This window comes from Xyrauchen texanus, chromosome 15, assembly GCF_025860055.1.
Source record: "Xyrauchen texanus isolate HMW12.3.18 chromosome 15, RBS_HiC_50CHRs, whole genome shotgun sequence".
NCBI classification, from domain to species: domain Eukaryota; kingdom Metazoa; phylum Chordata; class Actinopteri; order Cypriniformes; family Catostomidae; genus Xyrauchen; species Xyrauchen texanus.
In genome coordinates this window covers 28,230,711-28,250,384 of record NC_068290.1, presented here as the reverse complement: position 1 = coordinate 28,250,384, position 19,674 = coordinate 28,230,711, and the positions used below count along the sequence as shown (strand labels likewise).

The window sequence follows — 19,674 nt, the reverse complement described above, 5'->3', positions numbered from 1 at the left end:
CTATTATGGTACATTTTTGTGAGTAACAATGGAATGTTGAAGTTATGAAAACAAAACTGAGTACCAAATTAAAAGAAAAAAGAAATGCAATGAGCTTACAAGAATAAACAAAATAATAATAATGATATCCAACATTGATCTACGAGGATGAATCCTGTTGAAATCATGCAATGTTTGAGCTTTGTGAGGTAGTTATTAGCATTGTGAATTCCCATTTTCCTTCCCACAAGAATCCAATGATCACAGAATCTGGTCAGTTTTTCTCCACCATGCGCCAGCCTGTCCAATCACAGCACTCCTATGCGTTTGGGAAGTGCGTGTTGGAAATTTTGGGGGGTTTATTGCCACCCCCTTTCAGCAGAACCTATTTAGTCGACAGCTGACTACAACCACAAGAGCAGTTCAGTGATGGAACAAAACTAACAAGTTGATTTTTACTGTCAAGAAAACATAGGCGAGAGATGATGCAGTAAATTTTAAAGATCTTACGGGGATTATCCGCATTTACAATTACATCTCCAGTCATTTCACGGAGTGCTCGAGTGAACGTACTGGTGGGAAAACTAGTGTGAAAAGAAGACTGTTGAGATTTGGAAGAGTGCGCGAAACACTCGGAACAGTGACTGTAGATGTTTTACATCTTTCCTGCCATATACGCTTTATGGCTGTGAACATTTGTGGATTGTGAGTTTTGAGCACAAAAGGCTCGTATTATATCCAGAAAAAGTCTTGATAAGATGAAGGGAGCAATCCAAGCACTTCTACTCTGTTCGTGTATCTTGGGCGTAAAGGTGAGTTTATTTTAGTATTATTATAATTATTTACAAAGCATTTTTGCCATTGACTCATAACTTCTTGTTTGAGATCATGTTGCTTTCAATGCGTAGGCTACTTGCACTGAAAATATTTTCCAACGTTACTTTGTATTTCTTCTCACTGTTACATTTTTAGAATGTTAAAAATAACTATTATTTAAGTGTTGTTATATCCAATTTTACAACTTCACTGCTATGACGACGTAACGCCTTAAAGCCATAAAAACGATTATTTAAAAACTTTACAGCTCCAATAATAAACAAGTTTTAACAGAAGAATTAATTTATGTTCTTTTATAAAAAAAAAAAAAAAAAAGTATAAGCTTCACACGTCTACTTTTAAACCCCATTCACTTACATTGTGAGTGCCTCACTGTAACCTTCATTTTTGCTTTTTTTTATTTAAGTTTTATTTTTTTTTCTGCTTCTTTCTGGTGATCAACATTATGACATAAATGCTGGAGATTGAGTTTAACTTGTACTGAGCCCGGAATATTCCTTGAACTAGAACTAGCATTTGAACGATTCACAAAAACCACGTATTCTGCACATACTTACTAACAAACACACCATTATGCAAAACAAACGACATGCTTTAACGAAACAGTTAGAGTTTTTATATTTCTGACCAAAACAGATGAATTTAATTAATTTTCTTTGAATCCTTAAATTTGATTGAATGACTGAATTTGAATTAATCGATTCATCTAAACTGTTCGGAAATATTCAGATTCAGTTGCACATCAATTCATCTGTTTTGTTCAGAAATATAAAAACTCAAGCAGTTTTGTTCAAGCATGTCGTTTATTATCCAGTTCCATGTCTCCTGGTGTGTTCACACATTCTGTGGGGGAGCCAGGGTTAGCAGTAGACTAATCCCCCCAAACTTTCACCCCATCCAAATCTGTTGGTTGATAAGCAACCACAGCTTAAGTACTGCTGGGGCCCGGGATATCTGGAGCATTGTAATTATCAGCATTTTCTCTTGGTCTGCGGAGAGCAAGGGGGTAAAATTTGCAGCTCAGTAATCTGACATACCATTTTGCCACTTCACTTTAGTTTGTTCAGTGGGAGCAAAATCGTGGTTTCCTCTTGAACTCCCAAATACTTTTTTTTTTTCTTCTTCTAACCTCTCTCATTTCCCACTCATTTTGATGGGGCAACCCACTATCTCCATCTGCTAACCAACACGTGTAAAAGATTTTGAAGTTTTACAGGCCCAAGGCCATGTTAGCATCACCGTTTGGAGTTTTGTGTGAAACAAATCTTTGTGTGAACGTCAGTGTTATTTGCAAACTTCTGCTACTGTTTGTGCAGTGAGATAAGATAGCGGTCAGTCTTTTCAGTATCAGTGGAAGCTCTGTCTCAGTCGATGTCTGTGTGGCTGGTGGGGGTGAAGGGGTCAATCACTGTTGCCTCCTGGGGCTCACGTCCCCTTTCATGTGCTCATCATTCAGACCAGCCTCACTCATCTTACAGCCCTGGACTCAAGAAAGATCTCATCATTCGGCAAACATATACAGTATGTGTGTTCTGTGCATGGACGTCCCCAAAATGTATTTGGACACTTAAGTCACACTTAAAAATGTATGTAAAAAATGCTTTTGTCTTTTCATTATATAAAAAATATACCAAAACATTCAAACCAAGTGGCATTTAATTTAAGAAGTATAGCACAAATACACTTTGCAAAAACAACTTTCTAAGTTGTCAAACTTTGTAGAACATATCCATTGTTAATGTGATGAACATGAGGGGAACTGGCATCAAATGACAAGATAAAATGGCAAGATAAACAAAAAGGAAATTAGTTTTGAGAAGAGATCTATTATAATTTGTTTATATTTTGTATACTGTGTAATGAAATTACATCCAGACATATTTAAGAGTACCTTAAGTGTCCAAAAGTATCAATACTTTTTGGGGCCACAGTATCATGTAAACCCACATACATTTAAGTGTCTTTGTCTATGTACTGATCATATATAGGTGTTTCTTCCACTTTGGGAACTTTAAAACACCATGAATCAACAATGTCCAACATGAATCACAGGAGATTTATGTCATTTTTTCTAAAAGCCATGAAAATTCCTACCATAGCGTCATTTCCACCACATATGAAGTTCTGTATTGTGTAACCCTTCCGTAGTCTTGTGGTTTTAAATGGGTTTGAAAGATCTACAAGACCAGGGATGGGTTAATAGGATTCTGTGGTGGAAATTACATTTGTAAAAAAAAAAATATTTATAATTATTATATATTTTTTATTATTAAATTAATGACTCCTTTGTTTTGCCATGGCTAATTTCATAGCTCAGATTTTAGGTATCCTAAATCGACACAATTAAATATTATTTTCACACTTTTTGCACAATTTGGCAAAATTACAACTGGATTGGAAAAGACGCCCTATAGAAATATTGTGCTTACATGTGATATTTTCTTGATATTTATTTGTTTTCTTCAAACATCACTTGTCTGGTATTTCATCTCAAGCATGCTCTTTACTGACACTTTTGTCGACTTGGTCAACAAGTACACTTACGTTTGAAAAAATAACCACTGTATTAGGGGCAAGTTTTTTTGCTGTGGTGAAAATGGCAGTGGTGGCTCAGCGGTTAAGGCTCTGGGTTACTGATCAGAAGGTCGTGGGTTCAAGCCCCAACACCACCAAGACACCACTGTTGGGCCCTTGAGCAAGGCCCTTGAACCTATCTGCTCCAGGGGCGCCGTATCATGGCTGACCCTGCACTCTGACCCCAGCTTAGCTGGGATATGTGAAAAATAAATAATTTCACCATGTATATGCAGAAATGTATGTATAATGTGTGACAATTGGTCAAATTAATTAATTAATTAATTAATTAATGACGCCGCAACGATGGGACAGCCTTAATTTTAGTTGTAATTTGTGTAAACAATGATAGAAATCATTTTTACACAAATAATGTAATTGTTTGTTTATTTCACTCTTTGTTTAGATTATCATAGTTTTCAACATCTAATAATAATTTGTAGTTTTATAATGAATTTTCACTCCATATTTTGAAAGTCTGAACCTGGTAAAAGGCTAAAACTATAAAAATCCATGCAAAAAAAGGAAGTGCCACAAATAAAAGACAAAGGAGTGGTTAAAAGTATTTTAAATGTGACCCTTTTATCTAAAAAAAAAAAAGTTGGAATCTGTTAGTTTTTAATAAAAATCAACCCCTTGGACATGAAATTGTCTTCAAAGTTGAAGAAACGCCCATATGTAGATTCCATTAAGATTAAATGACTTGGAAAGCAATATAACAAATTCTTCTCTTTGAACTCTTATCTAATCTTTGTTGGTCTTGTACTGGCAAAATAGTCTGTTCCCCAAGCCAGTGGATGTCAGCTGTGGCATTCAGACTGGCTGTAGCCTCTAAGAGGCCAGAACAAGATCTTTGGTGTATAGATCAAAGGTGTGAGACTGTTTTGGGTGAAGTGGCTTCATTCATATGCATTAACAATCTCGCAGCATTATGTGGAATGAGCCCAGAGGATGGAAGTCTTGGTGCAGCTCCCCCCTCTACATTCCTGCTCAGCCCAAATGTTTTTACTAGGTAATATATAATTAGTCTTTTCTTGTACATGGCATTTAGTTACAACTTGGGTAAAAAATTATATGGTGTGATATTGTCATTAAGAATTTCAAATTACTCTCACAGCTTACGGTGTTTGGAGAGTTTTAAACACCATATTAGGACACAGAAAATTCCAAGGGTAGAGCTCAGAAATCTCTCTCTCTTTGTCTATCTATCAATTTTCCATTTCCTGTCAGCCATTTAGACTTAAAGGGAATGTTCACCCAAAAATGAAAATTCTCTTTTAACCTTCATGCCATCCCAGACGTGTATGGCTTCCTTTCTTCTGAAAGACCTACATTTTTTAGAAGAATATTTCATCCCTGTAGGATCGTACAATGCAAGTGAATGGGTACCAACAATTTAAAACTCCAAAAAGAACATAAAGGCAGCATAAATGTAATCCATATGACTCCAGTGGTTAAATCCATGTCTTCAGTAGTGATATGTTAAGGGTGGGGGAGAAATAGATCAATACTTCAGTCCTTTTTACAATAAATTCTCCTCTCTGCCCAGTAGATGGTGATATGTATGAAGAATGTGAATAGCCCAAAAACAAAAGAAGATTGTGAAAGTGAAACTGAGATTGATAGTAAAAAAGTACTTGGGGCATGGATTTAACCAATGGAGTCATATGAATTACTTTTATTTTGCTTTTATGCACTTTTGGAGCTTCAAAGTTTTGGTCACCATTCACTTGCATTGGATGGACCTACAGAGCTGAAATATTCTACTAAAAATCTTTTGTGTGTCTGTGTTCAGCAGAGGAAAGAACGTCACACATCTGGGAGTAAATAATGAGAGATTTCAAATGTTTTGGGTGAACTATCAATTTAATGACAAACAAAAGATCAAATATTTAAGATTCTCCTGTATTTCTAGGTCACTAATACAATTTAAGCAAAGGTTTGACATAACCTCAGTACCAAAGATCAGATTTCCTTCCATTGAAGTACACAAGATGCTATTTGGAACATTTTCAAATCATGCTGATAACATGGATGATCAGATTTAATCCAAATGTGTGGAGTCCATTCTAGCTCGAGTGCATGCTGTCATTAAAGCAAAGGGGGAAGCACAAAACCGAAATTCTGTAATGAATGTTAATTTTTCTTGAAGTCTTGAACATTTGATTACTTTAATTTCCTACTATTCAGCTTTTCCTCTTTAAAGGAAAAAACCTTGCAAAGTGGTGTATAAAACATGCTGGTGGGGTGTGGAAATACAGAATGCAGCTTCTCCCTTGACTTACAAAGTGAGAGTTTTTGCTCTGTGGAATGGTGTGTACAAATGTGTACTGGTGTTTCTATGAGATTATGAGCGTGTGTGTTCATTCAACAGGTTTACACATGCTCCCTAACAGAGATCAGAGAGAAAAAAAAGAGACATCAGAGAGACCGTTTCGGTTTTGCTTTCCCTCTTTGAAGGAGGTTTACATGTTAGGCATCTGTTGGCTCTTGTCAGAGCCCCGGGGGGGCAGTTGTGAAGTAGAGGGGGGGGGTGTGAGGGGTAATTTTCCTACACATATGCATGTTTAAGATGCTGCAGTCCTGACCTCCTCTAACACACCTGTAGAGCTGGCTTCTCTTCAAAGGCTTCTCTTTTACCCAAACAGACACATCACACCCTCCCCTGAGGTACCAAGCCGCACCGGTCTCTCCACAACCAATGCATCTGTTTGAAATGGTTGCAGATGGACACAATGTCCCATTCCCATGAATAAGGAGACTATTAATTGAATGTCTCTCTTTGATATCTGATTGTTATAGTTGTGTGAAAGGGTGTGTTATTACACTGTTATGTCACTGCCTGTTTACAGTTAGACTCAAACTGGAAAGAAAGTTGCAGTGAATATCTCTTCACTCTTTAAACTCACATTTTGCTTTCACAGGAAGCCCAACACAATTTAAATGCTTAACATTAATTTAATGCAAAATCACAGGGAATTGCACTCTTCCACATGTGTACCATTTCCTTTCCACAAGTCAGAGTGGTAACTACACGATATGGCAAGTTCTCTTTCAAGTAAAAGCTTAGGTTTTTACATAGTTGGTCTGTTTTACCGCAAGTCCAAACTGCATAATGTATCAGGCATTTGTTCTTTAGTACTTTATAATCTTTGTTATTGATCCTAAAAGTATAAAAATACAGATACAGATTATAAATTAACTAGCATTTCTCAAATGTTTGCCTCTTTTCAGTCAAGTTCTCCCTTAGATTAATAGCTTCTGCTTGTGTTATTCTTATTTGTAAGTCGCTTTAAATAAAAGTCTCTCCTAAATTAATAAATGTAAATACAAGACTCGTAAACAATATAAATAGAGATTATAGTTTGAAAAAGACTAAAAATAAAGTGGAAAAAATGCTAATTAGTTTGGAGATCCACCAAATCAATCATACAAATTCCTCAACTTAATTCTTGGGTTGAAGATCAGTACATGTTCATGTTACTGTACTGGTTATCTCTTTGATAGACATCACATATTGAGACTAAGAGGTGTATCACAATGATTCAGATTGTAAACTCTCACAAGTCATTCTGTGTCCTATAATTTTATTGCTTTTTGAGTCACTGAGGTAAAAGGATGCTACAAATCACCTGTATTTTTTATTTGATTTTTTAGCTCTGGTGTGCTTTTGTGTTTTACAGGTGGCTATAAGCGAGACCTGTGCCAGTAAGCAGTTCACAAACACAGGTGAATGTTGCAGCATGTGTGCGGCAGGCACTGGTTTGGCAGCCAGGTGTGGCCAGGAAGACACTACTTGTCAGCCATGTCAAGATGGTGAGTCTTTCTGAAACATAAACTTGGCTCAAAGTAATTTATACTTTTCCATTTAAATGTTAGATTTTGATAGATCAGAGGTCTTCATCCTTTTTCAGGCTAAGGACCCCATTGTATATAGAGTGACATATATACATATTATATAAAATTGATTTTAATCCTGGCTTATAATAACATGAATAGGATAATATTAATACATTTACTTACATTGTTATGGTGCTAACATTTAAAATCATTATAGTTGTTCATGTCATTTTAATTTTAATTTACACATTTTAATGTGGGAGAGACACTTAAACATTTACCTGAACTGTAACTTCAGCTTTGGTTGAAATAAACTAAATATAAGATTTTGTTTAATTAATTTGACAAGAATTGGCAGGCCCGCTAGGGTTCGCAGACCTTCTGTTATTTTGTCTTGTATCAATTGTCTTGAACATTGTCTTGGATGAGTTTTTGTTGCTTTGCCAATGTATATGCCTGTATTATTAATAAATGTTGCACAAATCTTTCTTAGGTGTGTCATTCTCAGACTCAGAGGGCCTTTCAGCTTGTCTGCTGTGTGCCCGCTGCCCTATTGGAATTCAGGAACTGGCACGCTGCACTCCCACTCAGGATACCCATTGTGATTGCGGTGAGCATTTCTTCCTGTGGCGGGAGGATAGCAACCCAAATGGTCTCTGTGCAGCCTGCACACTGTGCAACCATGGAAGCGGAATGGTTCGGCCCTGTGGACCACTGGGAAATACTGTTTGCGAGCGATGCAAACCAGGAACTTACTCAAAGGAGAAAAGCGACTGGAAATCATGTGTGCCCTGTTCAAGCTGTAGTGACGATGAGGTGGAGATCAGACCCTGCATGCCTGAATTTGACACTGTCTGTATGGGTGAGTGTTCTGTTTATAGTAAAAGTGTGTTTGTGTACATTCTGTTGGGTAAATCAAGGTTAATGGGCACATCTAACAGCATTGGAGTAAAGACCAAACTCTTCAAAACCCAGACTTAGACCACTACCAGACCCCCTGATACCCAGACCAAGACAAACATTACCAGACCAAGATCCAGACAAAGACTAGACTTCTTGAGACCCAGATCCAGTCCAAGATTAGACCCCCTAAGACCCAGATGTAGACCAAGCCTAGACCCCCTGAGACCCAGATCCAGACCAAGACTAGTCCTCTCAAGATCCAGATTCATACCAAGACCAGACTTCTCAAGACCTAGATTTAGACCAAGACCAGAATTGAGTTGGAGTCAAGACCAAGCCTCTTCATAACCCAGACCTAGACCACTACCAGACCCCCTGAGATCCAGACCAAGGCCATTTGGTCTTTCCTCTATACTTCTCCAGCTACTCTGAGAACTTACCAGTGCGATACTGAACATATTGTTGACTTTTGTATGATAAATTGCTTGCTATGCTCCTCATTTTTAAGTCACTTTGGATAAAAGCATTTGCTAATTGACTAAATGTCTAGACTTCTTGAGACCCAGATTCAGATCAAGACTAGACCCATTGAGACCCAGATTTTGACCAAGGCTTTTCAAGATCCAGATCCAGTCCAATATTAGACCCTTAAGAACTAGATGTAGACCAAGACTAGACTTCTCAAGATCCAGACCAAGACTAGAACCCATGAGACCCAGATTCAGACCAAGACTAGTGTTCTCGATACCCAGATCCAAAACAAGATTAGGCCCCCTGAGACCCAGATTCAGACCAAGACTAGACTTCTCAAGACCCAGATCCAGTCCAAGATTAGAATCCTAAGACCCAAATTTAGACTAAGATTAGTCCCCCTGAGACCTAGATGCAGACTAAGACTAGACCTCTCAAGATCCAGATTCAGAACAAGGCTAGACTTCTAAAGACCTAGATCTGGATTACAACTAGACCCCTAGGATCCAGACCAAGATAAGACTCCTGAGACCCAGATCCAGACCAAGACTAGTCACCTCAAGACCCAGATTCTTACCAAGACTAGACCCCTCGAGACCCAGATCCAGACCATGAATAGACCCCTCGAGACCCAGATCAAGGCCACGTTAATGTGATCTTGAGAGGTCTCCAGGCCACTACCAAAAGATCATGACTCTGATATCTACCTCTTTATCCAAGATGCATTTTGTCTTGTCTGAAGTATGTGCAGAGCTATATCTAATAGCATATCTATGTATGTATGTGTGTGTGCGTATATGGGTTAGATTTCTAACATGTGGTAGACACGTGTGTTCAGCCAGAGAGAGCTTAAACTCAGACACTCCTCTCAAGTCTTTGTGCATTTGAGAAAATACAGAATTCACTTAAGACTTTCTTCTTGTCCTTTTATGAGCTAAGCAACTATACAGTTCAGATCCAGATCTAATGCACATGATCTGATCTAATTACTGATAATAAATAAAAACCTTGCATAGGTTTATTTTTGAAGCGACCTTAGTATCATAGAGATAGTTTTACATCTCTAAATGTGAAATAAGATCTTTAAAATATTCTTATTGCATGCTCTCATTTCATTGCATACATTTTCTCATTCATTGAATTGCTTAAATACACAAAAAGTACATGCACAGTGTATAAACCTTTTTGAGTAGAAACCATTTTTTGGGAGAAGAGGTTTCAAGAGGATCGTCGTTGAATCACTATTAAAGTGTGTTAAACTCTGGCCTGAGGTGTGTTAATGCTTTTTGGAGGTTAACCAGTTGACTTGCTGGCCCACGTTGCTCTTTGTTCCCTGCAGGGTGTAGTCACCAGTCAGTCCACTCGACCTGTCGAGGTCAGGGCAGTTACACAGAGCGTTTGATCCATGTAGGCTGCCTGTGGTGTGTGAAAGAGAGAGTGTACAAGAGAATGCATGCAGTTGTGTGACACAGTGAGTGTGCGTGGGTGCAGGATCTATTTTTGGATAGAGGGGGGTTGGAGGCTTGAATTCTTCTGACCATTCCACACTTTTCAACATTACAATCTGGTACTTTAGTCTGTCAGATGTGTTAATCAGACTCACAGCAGATGTTTGTCAGATGTGAGTTTCATTTTAAGGCTTGGCATGTTAAAGCATCTGTGTTTTTTAGAATTAAGGTGTGTAAATGCTTTAGGGTACTTGAGTTTACTTCAAATGTCCAGACTGTGGTAATGGGCCTAAAGAGTTTCCTTTAATTAAAGACAGAACATAAATGTAACTTCACAGTTTCTGAAAGAAGGACAGTCATTAAACTTATAACCCATTTTGGAGGTTATCAAAACATGTTGTATGCCAGATTCTGTTTTAAAGGTATAGTTCATCCAAAAATTACAAATTTGTCATAATTCCTTCCACCTCATGTTGTTCCATTCCTGTATGACTTTCGTTCTTTCATGGAAAAAGCAGATGTTGGGCTGAATGTCATGAGTGTTCTTGTCAATTCAACTAAAACATACATTGACCAGTAACTTTCAAGCTCCAAAAAGGACAGAAAAGCATGATAAATGTAGTCTGTACTACTTGTGCTCTATATTCTAAGTCTTCTGAAGCCATATGGTAGATTTGTTTGAGAAACAGACCAAACAGCTGTTATTTACTGAAAATTGTCCTCTCTGCTGGAGCTCTCAAATCTCAAGGTGTTCAGGTTTTACACCATTTGTGTCAGTTCTCTGTATATGTATGTGCCTTATAGTATAATGTATGTAAAGATACAGTAGTTCAAAACAATCAATTTAACAATCTGTTAAATCTCTTATTGCAGTAAAAGACCTCAACATCCTGTCCCGGCCGGCAAGTTCTGAATTCCCCCGCTGGCCAACTCTGAGCGAGGACACGGATAACAGGAGCAGCACAGCTCCAGGTTCAGAAGCACCTCGACTCACACCTCCGGACCAGGGAGGCAGCAACAACATCATGGTCTATGTGTCTGTACTGGCTGCAGTGGTGCTTGGTCTCCTGTTCTACGTCGCCTACAAATGGTGAGGTTTTAAAATGGTTTAAAAAAGAAAATGTAACCTTAATTAAGACCGACTGAAGTCTTATAGTCATTTGTTGAAAGTGCTGTAAGCAATGTTAGCCGTTGCACTAATTTCCACCAGACTTAGCCACTGAATGCCCTCTTTTCAAAACCCAGCTCCCCGAAGACATCCCAGCAAACCTGATGTCAGCAAATCCAAACATGCAAAATGATTAACAGGCATTGAGAGGCGCCTCAAGAGTTTTCCAATTTATTAAACAATAGTGTCCCGTGGTCAGATTCTTTTTCTGCTTTTTAACCTCAAGAAACCTGAGCGTGACTGCTGTGTGCATTTTTAAATTCCCTTTTTGATTTGTAACTAGTGCATCTAATAAACATGCAAAAGTAAAAAAAATAAAATTTGAAAAAAAAAAATATTTTCAAATAAATTTTTTTTATGTTTCCAGTAGTGTAGGTTATTCGTATTTTTAAACGTTGCAGACATTTCATTATAAATTATCAATTCATTCTGATTCAAAGAAATGGCCATTATCATCCAATCACTGCCAACCATATTCAAATTATAAATGACAAATTCTGAATCTATGCATTGATTACCATTGTCCGAAGTCTGCCAAAAATTGAGTGGCTCAAACATCTGCAGCCTAAACTGAACTTTTGATAGTTTGGATTGAATGCACTTAGCTGAATAGAGAGCTTTAGGATGCTCCCTTGATCCTTATTTATTGAATGACTAAACCTTCAGTGTGCTGTCTGCTTCAGAACCATTCAAAATTATTTAGAGTTTATAGATAATAAAATTAGTTATTATTTTCAACTCCATATAGAAACTTTGAAAGCTAAATGTTTCAGCTTTTAGATGAACTCATTGATTCTCAGTGTGATAATGCACAGGCGTAGCATTCTGCAATAAATCACTCAAATGTTAGAAATGGCATATCAAATGAAACTAGAAACTCTAATCTTTTGACTCAAATAGGTTTCAATATAAAAACTGAATTAGGTTTCTGACCAGATGTAGTTTTGTTGCTGTTTCTCCTGAAGACAAATTCTGCTGTGATCAGCGCCATATTGTTTTGTCACATGATTGTACATCACTGACAGCACCGAGTCTCCTGAACTGAGATCATTCTGTTTAAATTAATTTAAACTATGTATTGCAAAGCCAAAATACAATGTCCACACATGTGTACGCCGAGTCAAGTATGATTTCCAGGAAATCTATTTCAATGATATCTGTCAGGATTTAATTTGTGGTATTTCAATATACAGTATATGTGTGTCAATAGGAAATATACATTTCCTATTAACAACCTTGAAAATGTTTTATGTTTACTGCTCTTTGTATAGAGTTAACTGATAAATACAAATTATTCATGACGTTAGTTTTGAAAACAAATTCAATTTACAAAATTTTTCACAACTGGCTAAAATTTTTTACAGCATCTTAAATGTACTGATTCACAATGGACATCATTCTTAAAACACAAGCAGAATACATTTCTGTGAAAGTCAGTAAACCATTATCATGTAAATGGTAACAGAATTCTGCTCGTGTTTCACAAATGAGGCTCAAACTGTATATTCAGCATTCTGATTCATTTTGATTACCAGCAAATGACATTCAGTTTAAGAACATACTGCAATACTACTTAGTCTGCCTTTTGAAGTGAAATTTCATTCTTGCAGTTAGGATGAGATTTTACTGTCTGATGATAAACCTGTTGGTTTGTGTTTTGTATGTAGCTGGAAGTCCTGTCAACAGAAGCAGGCTCTTGCTAAAGCTCGCGTCGGAGAGTTGAACAATGCTGGAGAGGGAGAGAAATTACACAGTGACAGTGGTGTGTTCCTGGACTCTCACAGCCTTCAAGACAGCCAGCCCAGCAAAGGTACAAAAGAAGGCCTTCAACACGGATACTGTGGACTTCAAAATTATTTGAACACACTTAAAATGTATTAGTGTCATTATATACATAACAAAATATCAAACAAAGTAACATTTATTATAAGGAAAGATAGCACAAGCAAATACAGTTTGTTTGTTGTTGGGTTTTACATGTTAAAGCAACAGGTATTCTGATCAAAATTATGATTTATTTGGACACTGTCAAACAGTAGTGGAACATGTCTACTTCAACTGTGCATTTAATGCAATGAAGCTGATGCGTTAAATCTGGCTTAAGTGTCCAGTGTACTGTTGCTCCAGCTGTGCATAAAGTCTCTTAAGTTGAGACGTAAAGTTCACATTAATGGCTTAGTAACTACCAGTTAATTTGTAACAAAGTAATTTGTTAATTTAGTTGCACCACTTGCTCTTAAGGCAAGACTTAACTAGTTTAATGAGAGTTTACAACCTACTAATGTGTAGTTGCATAATATGACATTTATCTGTATTGATCTAATAAGCAGCTTTGAAATTTGTACACAGAAATGTTAAAAAGTCGTGAATTTCAGTTTGATCTTGTTACGGTTTATGTTCAAACCTTGTAACCGTCATCTGTAATAAATTATATCCCCATTAAAATATGATGCGTAATAAAACAAGATTTCATTAATGGTATATTTAGCCTGTGTAAATTACAATATTTAATAACTATCAAAAATGAATGAGGGGCAAAAATAAATAAATACTAATACAACATGCTGGAAAAATAGACATTTATTCATTTTAATATCTTCTATATTTTGTATATGTTGAAACTTGACACCGTGCGGTGTACACAGGTTTCATGCTGAGTAAGTTTTTTTACATAATGTTTTCTCTCATAAATGTAAACACATGTTATGCAACATCTTCATATATGTCAAAAGGATTGAAGCATGTCACGCAAAACATGAGCTCATTGATGTCATTAAATGAGTCTACTTTTTTATTCCATCCGTTAATCCTGGTCGGAGGCTTCCGTAAATATTTAGTTTATAAATAGGGTTACGTCCTACCCAAGTTTAATATTGCAATGCTCAAATATTTAGTAATGCATAATTTGTGACTTTGTGCGCATCTAACATTAGCTATTTGGAAAAAAGCAGGTTATTGGTAGCTAGTGGTTATTAAACAATTTTAAATTTTAGAAATAATATGGTAAAAATTTGATTTATACTCGTATACTGCGGCTCAACCCCACGATCACTATTGCGCAGACTCTTGCTCCAAATGACATCATCAGCGCAAGATGGTGGCGCCCGTTTCCGGGATATTTTGGCTTCATTTCTGTACAGTGTGAGGAAGAGGAGTCGCGTCGTCCATCTTTATATACAGTCTATGGCTTAGCATAAAACAGCATAATGCGGCGGTCCCATAGACATTCAATGGGCCGAACGGTCTTAACACGCTTGTTGAGCATTACACTCTTTCCTATGATAGAACCACAGAGGTGATCTAAATTAAATAATCTCTGACAGTGCTTCCCTGTCAGTGATAAAATGATGGAGAAAGGAGCTCGTATTACTATTTGATGTACAAAATAAGCACAGATAGGACTTGTGATTAGAAATAAAGTATTTTTCAGCCTATGTAAGGCACATGTTAATTACCACAGAAGCACACCAAATTTTAAATCACCTAAACGCAGAATGAGACATTTTTGATTGCAAGTGCATTTCATGCTGTCAAAGCAGCACTTGGTACTGGTGTTGTCGCTTTGAAGAGAATCAAGAACGCAGCTTCACGATTGCTATAAGAAAGCGGATAGCCACAGACTACTGTCAGATTAATATTGTAGAGGATGCAAAGAGTTTTTGCAATGAATATTCAACTAATGTGGGGATTATTTCAATTAGTCAAACTCCCACTTAGACTTAGTGATATTTTAGTGCATTATCTTTATATTGTGCACCGCTTTGTTTGGAAAATGTTAATAAAGCATTATATTGCTACATATGGTTTTGTTTTCTTTCCTAAGATGTAGATAAATTAATTTTGACAAGACAAGCATATATAGTGACAATTTCAGTACTTTTAAAATCTGCAATTTAATTCACTATAAAAAAAAATTGAATCGACTGACAGCACTACTTTTTTTGTACAATCACTACTAATATGCCCTTAAAGCGATAGTTCGTTAAAATTATCTAATCTTTTACTCACCCTCATGCCATCTCAGATGTGTATGACTTCCTTTCTTTTGCCAAATATTTCAGCTCTGTAAGTCCATACAATGCAAGTGAATGGTGACAAGCACTCCAAGCGCTCCAAAAAGGTCAGCATAAAAGTTATCCAGAAGACTACACTGGTTAAATCCATATCTTCTGAAGTGATCTGATAAATGTGGGTGAGAAACGGATCAATATTCAAGTCCTTTTTTACTATAAATCTCTACTTTCACTTTTACATTCTCCTTTTTTGAGGGGGGAGATTCGCATTCATTGTGCATATGACCACCTACTAGGCTGGGAGTAGAATTTATTGTAAGGACTTAAATATTTGTGTGTTTCTCATCCACACCTATAAATATAGTTTCTGAAGATATGGATTTAACCACTGGAGTCAGAAGAATTGCTCTTTTGCTGCCTTTGTGCTTTTTGGAGCTTTCACTTGCATTGTATGGACCTACAGAGCTGAAATATTATTTAAAAAATCTTTGTGTTCTGCAGAAAAAATAAAGTCATACACGTCTATGATGGCATGAAGGAGAGGAAATGAAAGTATTTAAATTTTTGGGTGAACTATTCCCTTAGGAGTTCCTGTAATAAATGTACTGTAATTTGCTTTGGATAAATGACTGATTAGGAATTTGTTCAATTTTACACTCCTGGCAGGCAGTAAACGGGACAGCAAACAAGACACACGGCTTTACGTGAACCTGCCCCCCGTCAGGCAGGAGGAGGTGGAGCGACTTCTCGTAGAGAGTGGCAGCCGGAGCTGGAGGCAGCTGGCTACCACGCTTGGTTACGAACAAGAGCGTGTGGACATGTTTGGACGGGGCCAGGACCCCATCCACACCCTATTGACTGACTGGGCACAGCAGGAGGGCTCCACGTTGGGCCTGCTCTGCTCCGCTCTCACCCGCATTGGGCGGCCGGAGGTCATTACTGTCCTCACGGCCCCCAATCAAGGAGTGTCATTGGTCTGAAAACTTGAATATATTTTTACCACTTAATGAAAGTGAAAGAGACACAGAGGAAGAGTAAAATTACAGAGGAAGAGTGCAAACCCCAATCATTTTCGAACGGGAATGCCATGTTGCGTGCACTAAGACTTTGAAGACCGGGATTAGAAATAATAACAAGGTTTAGTATTCATAGTAATGTTTCACTTATGAATTTTGTTTCTACAGGCTTTCTGAGATGTTCTTCAATCTCAGATTAATTTCTGCTCAAGATCTAGATGTTTCCTGCAGTATCCAAAAGAGAGTTTATGCTTTGTAGTGTCAAAACAAACTCCATTTTCTCTCTTTGTCAGTGTTATGGGTGCTTGTGGTTTCAGCTATGGTTGATATCAAAGAACATGAACTTTTGTGAGCTGCTCTCTATGCTCTGCGGCCTCATAAATGACAGTTTTCCCATTTGTGTGGAAAAGCCTCATAGTGCCAGAGAAAGTATCGTGCATGCAATGCTGTCATGATTTTGTATTTATATTTCAGCGCTTCTGCCATTTGAACAAGTCAACAAAGTTGGACAAAGTATTCAGCTTCGACACAGTGGCTTGTCAAGGGCAGCTTACACTGTGAGGGATGTTATGATTTCCAGATAGAAAGGAAAACCACTAAATGAGCTGTACAAAGAACTTGTATGTTGAGAAGAACAAACATACGGATGAGGTGCCTTAAGAGTAAATGTTTATGATTGGTTTTTAAGCTTGGTAGATCAGTCTGCACTGATCAATAAATCTTTTATTTTATTTTTGTCTAGTTTTTCTATAAAAAATTTTAAAACGTATAATTCTTAAATGTAGATAAATTCACTTTAGAAGACTTGTTCTCTTAGAATATCTGTTTACTATTAAGTTTACTTTTCTTACTCCATTGACAGTTTTGTTTTCTTAGTTCCAGCATAAGCCTCTCAAAATTTTGTAAGATATAAGACAAATAAGATATATTTTCTGAAAACAAATCTTAATATGTTGTGTAATTTTGCTTCGAGTAAACGTATCTTTGTTTAAGGAAGTTAAGGTATTTTTACTGGAAAACGAGACAAAACAAAATAATGCAGCACATAGACACGAGTGCCTGGTTTGCACTTTAACAAACAGCGCAATGGAAGCCTACACAGCTTAGGTTACATCCTGAGGGCAAAAACTTCTCTTGTGCCTTGACGTTGCATGCTCTGTTTTGTGCTTTGATGGGTTTACTCTACAATGCATGTATTTTACGATCATTTCTATATTTGAGTGCCGAGTTCTGGTTGAGTGTAGATGCTTTCCATATTCATTACATTAATCACTTATGTTTGTTCTTTTCATTAATGAAATATATTTGTATTTTTCAAAAAATAAATAAATTGTGTGAGCAAAGAATTGGCCTTTTTATGACCCTGAAAATGTTTTCAATGCTAGGCAGTGTATGATGTTATGAAAGCAGTGTTACTTTGAAAACAGGATTTGAACTTGGGAGGATTTTTTGTTTCTGGCACCATTAACCCAAAACAGCAATTCATTGGGTTAATCTCAGGCTCTTTGGTGGTTCCATGACTTCAGATATTGATTCATTCTTTTCTCTTTCTCCTAATACTCATGTATCTTCGCCCTTCCTGTCCATTTAAAGAGAACATACTCTAAAACAAATGGTGTGCATTTTACTTTAAAACCATAGCCAGATGAAGTTGTTCAGGCATGTCAATGGCTGCCTTTTTTTCTGGGCTAATTGCTCAGCTTGGCAAGCGAGAGCTGCAAGATGTGTAAATCAGTTCGAAAGTCAAAGTAATGATGTGTTAATGCCAACTCGACACCTAACCAAAAACAGCAGTTTATTGGCAGTTAGAATTGTCTGACTTTTAAAAAGCGATCACAATAGCATGCTTTGTTTGCATATTAAACGTTTTCATCTGTACTTTTCCTGTGGTCAAGACTATAGTCGGGCAGTAGGTACAATTTAAAAAATGGGGAAGCACATATTAAGGCATGGGTATTAATTATTTCCCTAACATTGGAGATGAACATAACACATTTCTGTGGGAAGTACGAGTCCACGACATGTTTTTTTTTTTTTTTTCACAACCAAAACAGATAACTGTTATTTATGTTTAAGTGTCCAATTTGTATTGTGCCTTATTCTTGCCATGGAATAAAAAAAAAAAAAGTCCTCATATTGTACCTCGCAATTGTGACTATTTTTTCATAATACCAACAGTCTCGTAATTGCAAGTTTAAATCTCACAGTTGTGACTTCACAGCATTTCTTACAATTGCCAATATTTATCATAATTGCAACTATACAGTGCATCCAGAAAGTATTCACAGCGCTTCACTTTTTCCACATTTTGTTACGTTACAGCCTTATTCCAAAATTGATTAAATTCATTATTTTACAAACAATACCCCATAATGACAAGGTGAAAGTAGTTTGTTTAAAATAGTTTATTTTTAATAAACTGTGCCTCGATGCAATCCTGTCTCGGAGATCTACAGACAATTCCTTAGACTTCATGGCTTGGTTTGTGCTCTGACATGCACTGTTAACTGTGGGACCTTATATAGACAGGTGTATGCCTTTCCAAATCATGTCCAATCAACTGAATTTACCACAGGTGGACTCCATCAATTTGTAGAAACATTTCAAGGATGATCAGTGTAAACAGGATGCACCTGAGCTCAATTTTGAGTGTCATGGCAAAGGCTGTGAATATGAATGTGATTTTTTTTTTTTTTTTGTTATACATTTGCAAAGATTTCAAACAAACTTCTTTCACTTTGTCATTATGGGGTATTGTTTGTAGAATTTTGAGGAAAATAATGAATTTAATCAATTTTGGAATAAGGCTGTAACATAACAAAATGTGGAAAGCGCTGTGAATACTTTCCGGATGCACAGTATATCTTTAGATCTTTCCATTGGGAAAGTTACACACAGTCATAAATGTGAATTTTGAAGCTGTATTGAATTACATTATAAAACCCCATAGGAAAATACATATGGAGCCCATGCTGAATTCTCTTCCTGGTTTGTGGACTTCAACCTGAACAGCTCTATTCCCTGGCATTGATGATACTTTATCTGTCTTTTGACCATAGGGTTCCAAGTAAAGTAAAATTTGCCTGAAAAACTCTCTGAACCATAAAGGCCATGATATACTGAATACAAAATCCAAGAACAAAATGGGTATGATGTCATTTAGAACAAAATCTGGCCAAAAAGGTATTTTTGCATTCGTTGCAATGGTTCATAACAACTCACCTGAGCAAACTTTTAGGAAATCGTCTAACTGGCTGCTTAACATCTTCATGCTGCCATTGGTTCATGTCATAGGTAGGTGACCTGAAGCTCCACCCATTACTTCGGTTACACATTTTTTACACAAAAGTGAGCGAGAAATTAGGTGCATGCATAAGCGGCCCCCCAAAAAAGTGCAGCTTTAACCTGCGTGAACGCCTGTTGGC

The 19,674-nt window shown here is 36.9% G+C and overlaps 1 protein-coding gene across 1 annotated transcript; it reads left to right on the top strand.

Annotated features, from left to right (window-relative positions):
• The first annotated feature begins 384 nt into the window (after window positions 1–384).
• nradd (neurotrophin receptor associated death domain) lies at window positions 385–18,370 on the top strand. Its single transcript, XM_052144333.1, has 6 exons — window positions 385–791; window positions 7,074–7,206; window positions 7,724–8,092; window positions 10,926–11,142; window positions 12,888–13,030; window positions 15,900–18,370. The coding sequence occupies exons 1-6, from the start codon at window positions 738–740 to the stop codon at window positions 16,211–16,213; spliced, it is 1,230 nt and encodes a 409-aa protein (XP_052000293.1). The 5' UTR covers window positions 385–737; the 3' UTR covers window positions 16,214–18,370.
• Window positions 18,371–19,674: the final 1,304 nt, after the last annotated feature.

Coding starts and splice junctions, on each gene's coding strand:
- nradd (XM_052144333.1), top strand. CDS start 738: ATGAAGGGAGCAATCCAAGCACTTCTACTCTGTTCGTGTATCTTGGGC. Junction 7,207..7,723: donor TTGTCAGCCATGTCAAGATG/GTGAGTCTTTCT, acceptor AATCTTTCTTAG/GTGTGTCATTCTCAGACTCA. Junction 11,143..12,887: donor TTCTACGTCGCCTACAAATG/GTGAGGTTTTAA, acceptor TTTTGTATGTAG/CTGGAAGTCCTGTCAACAGA.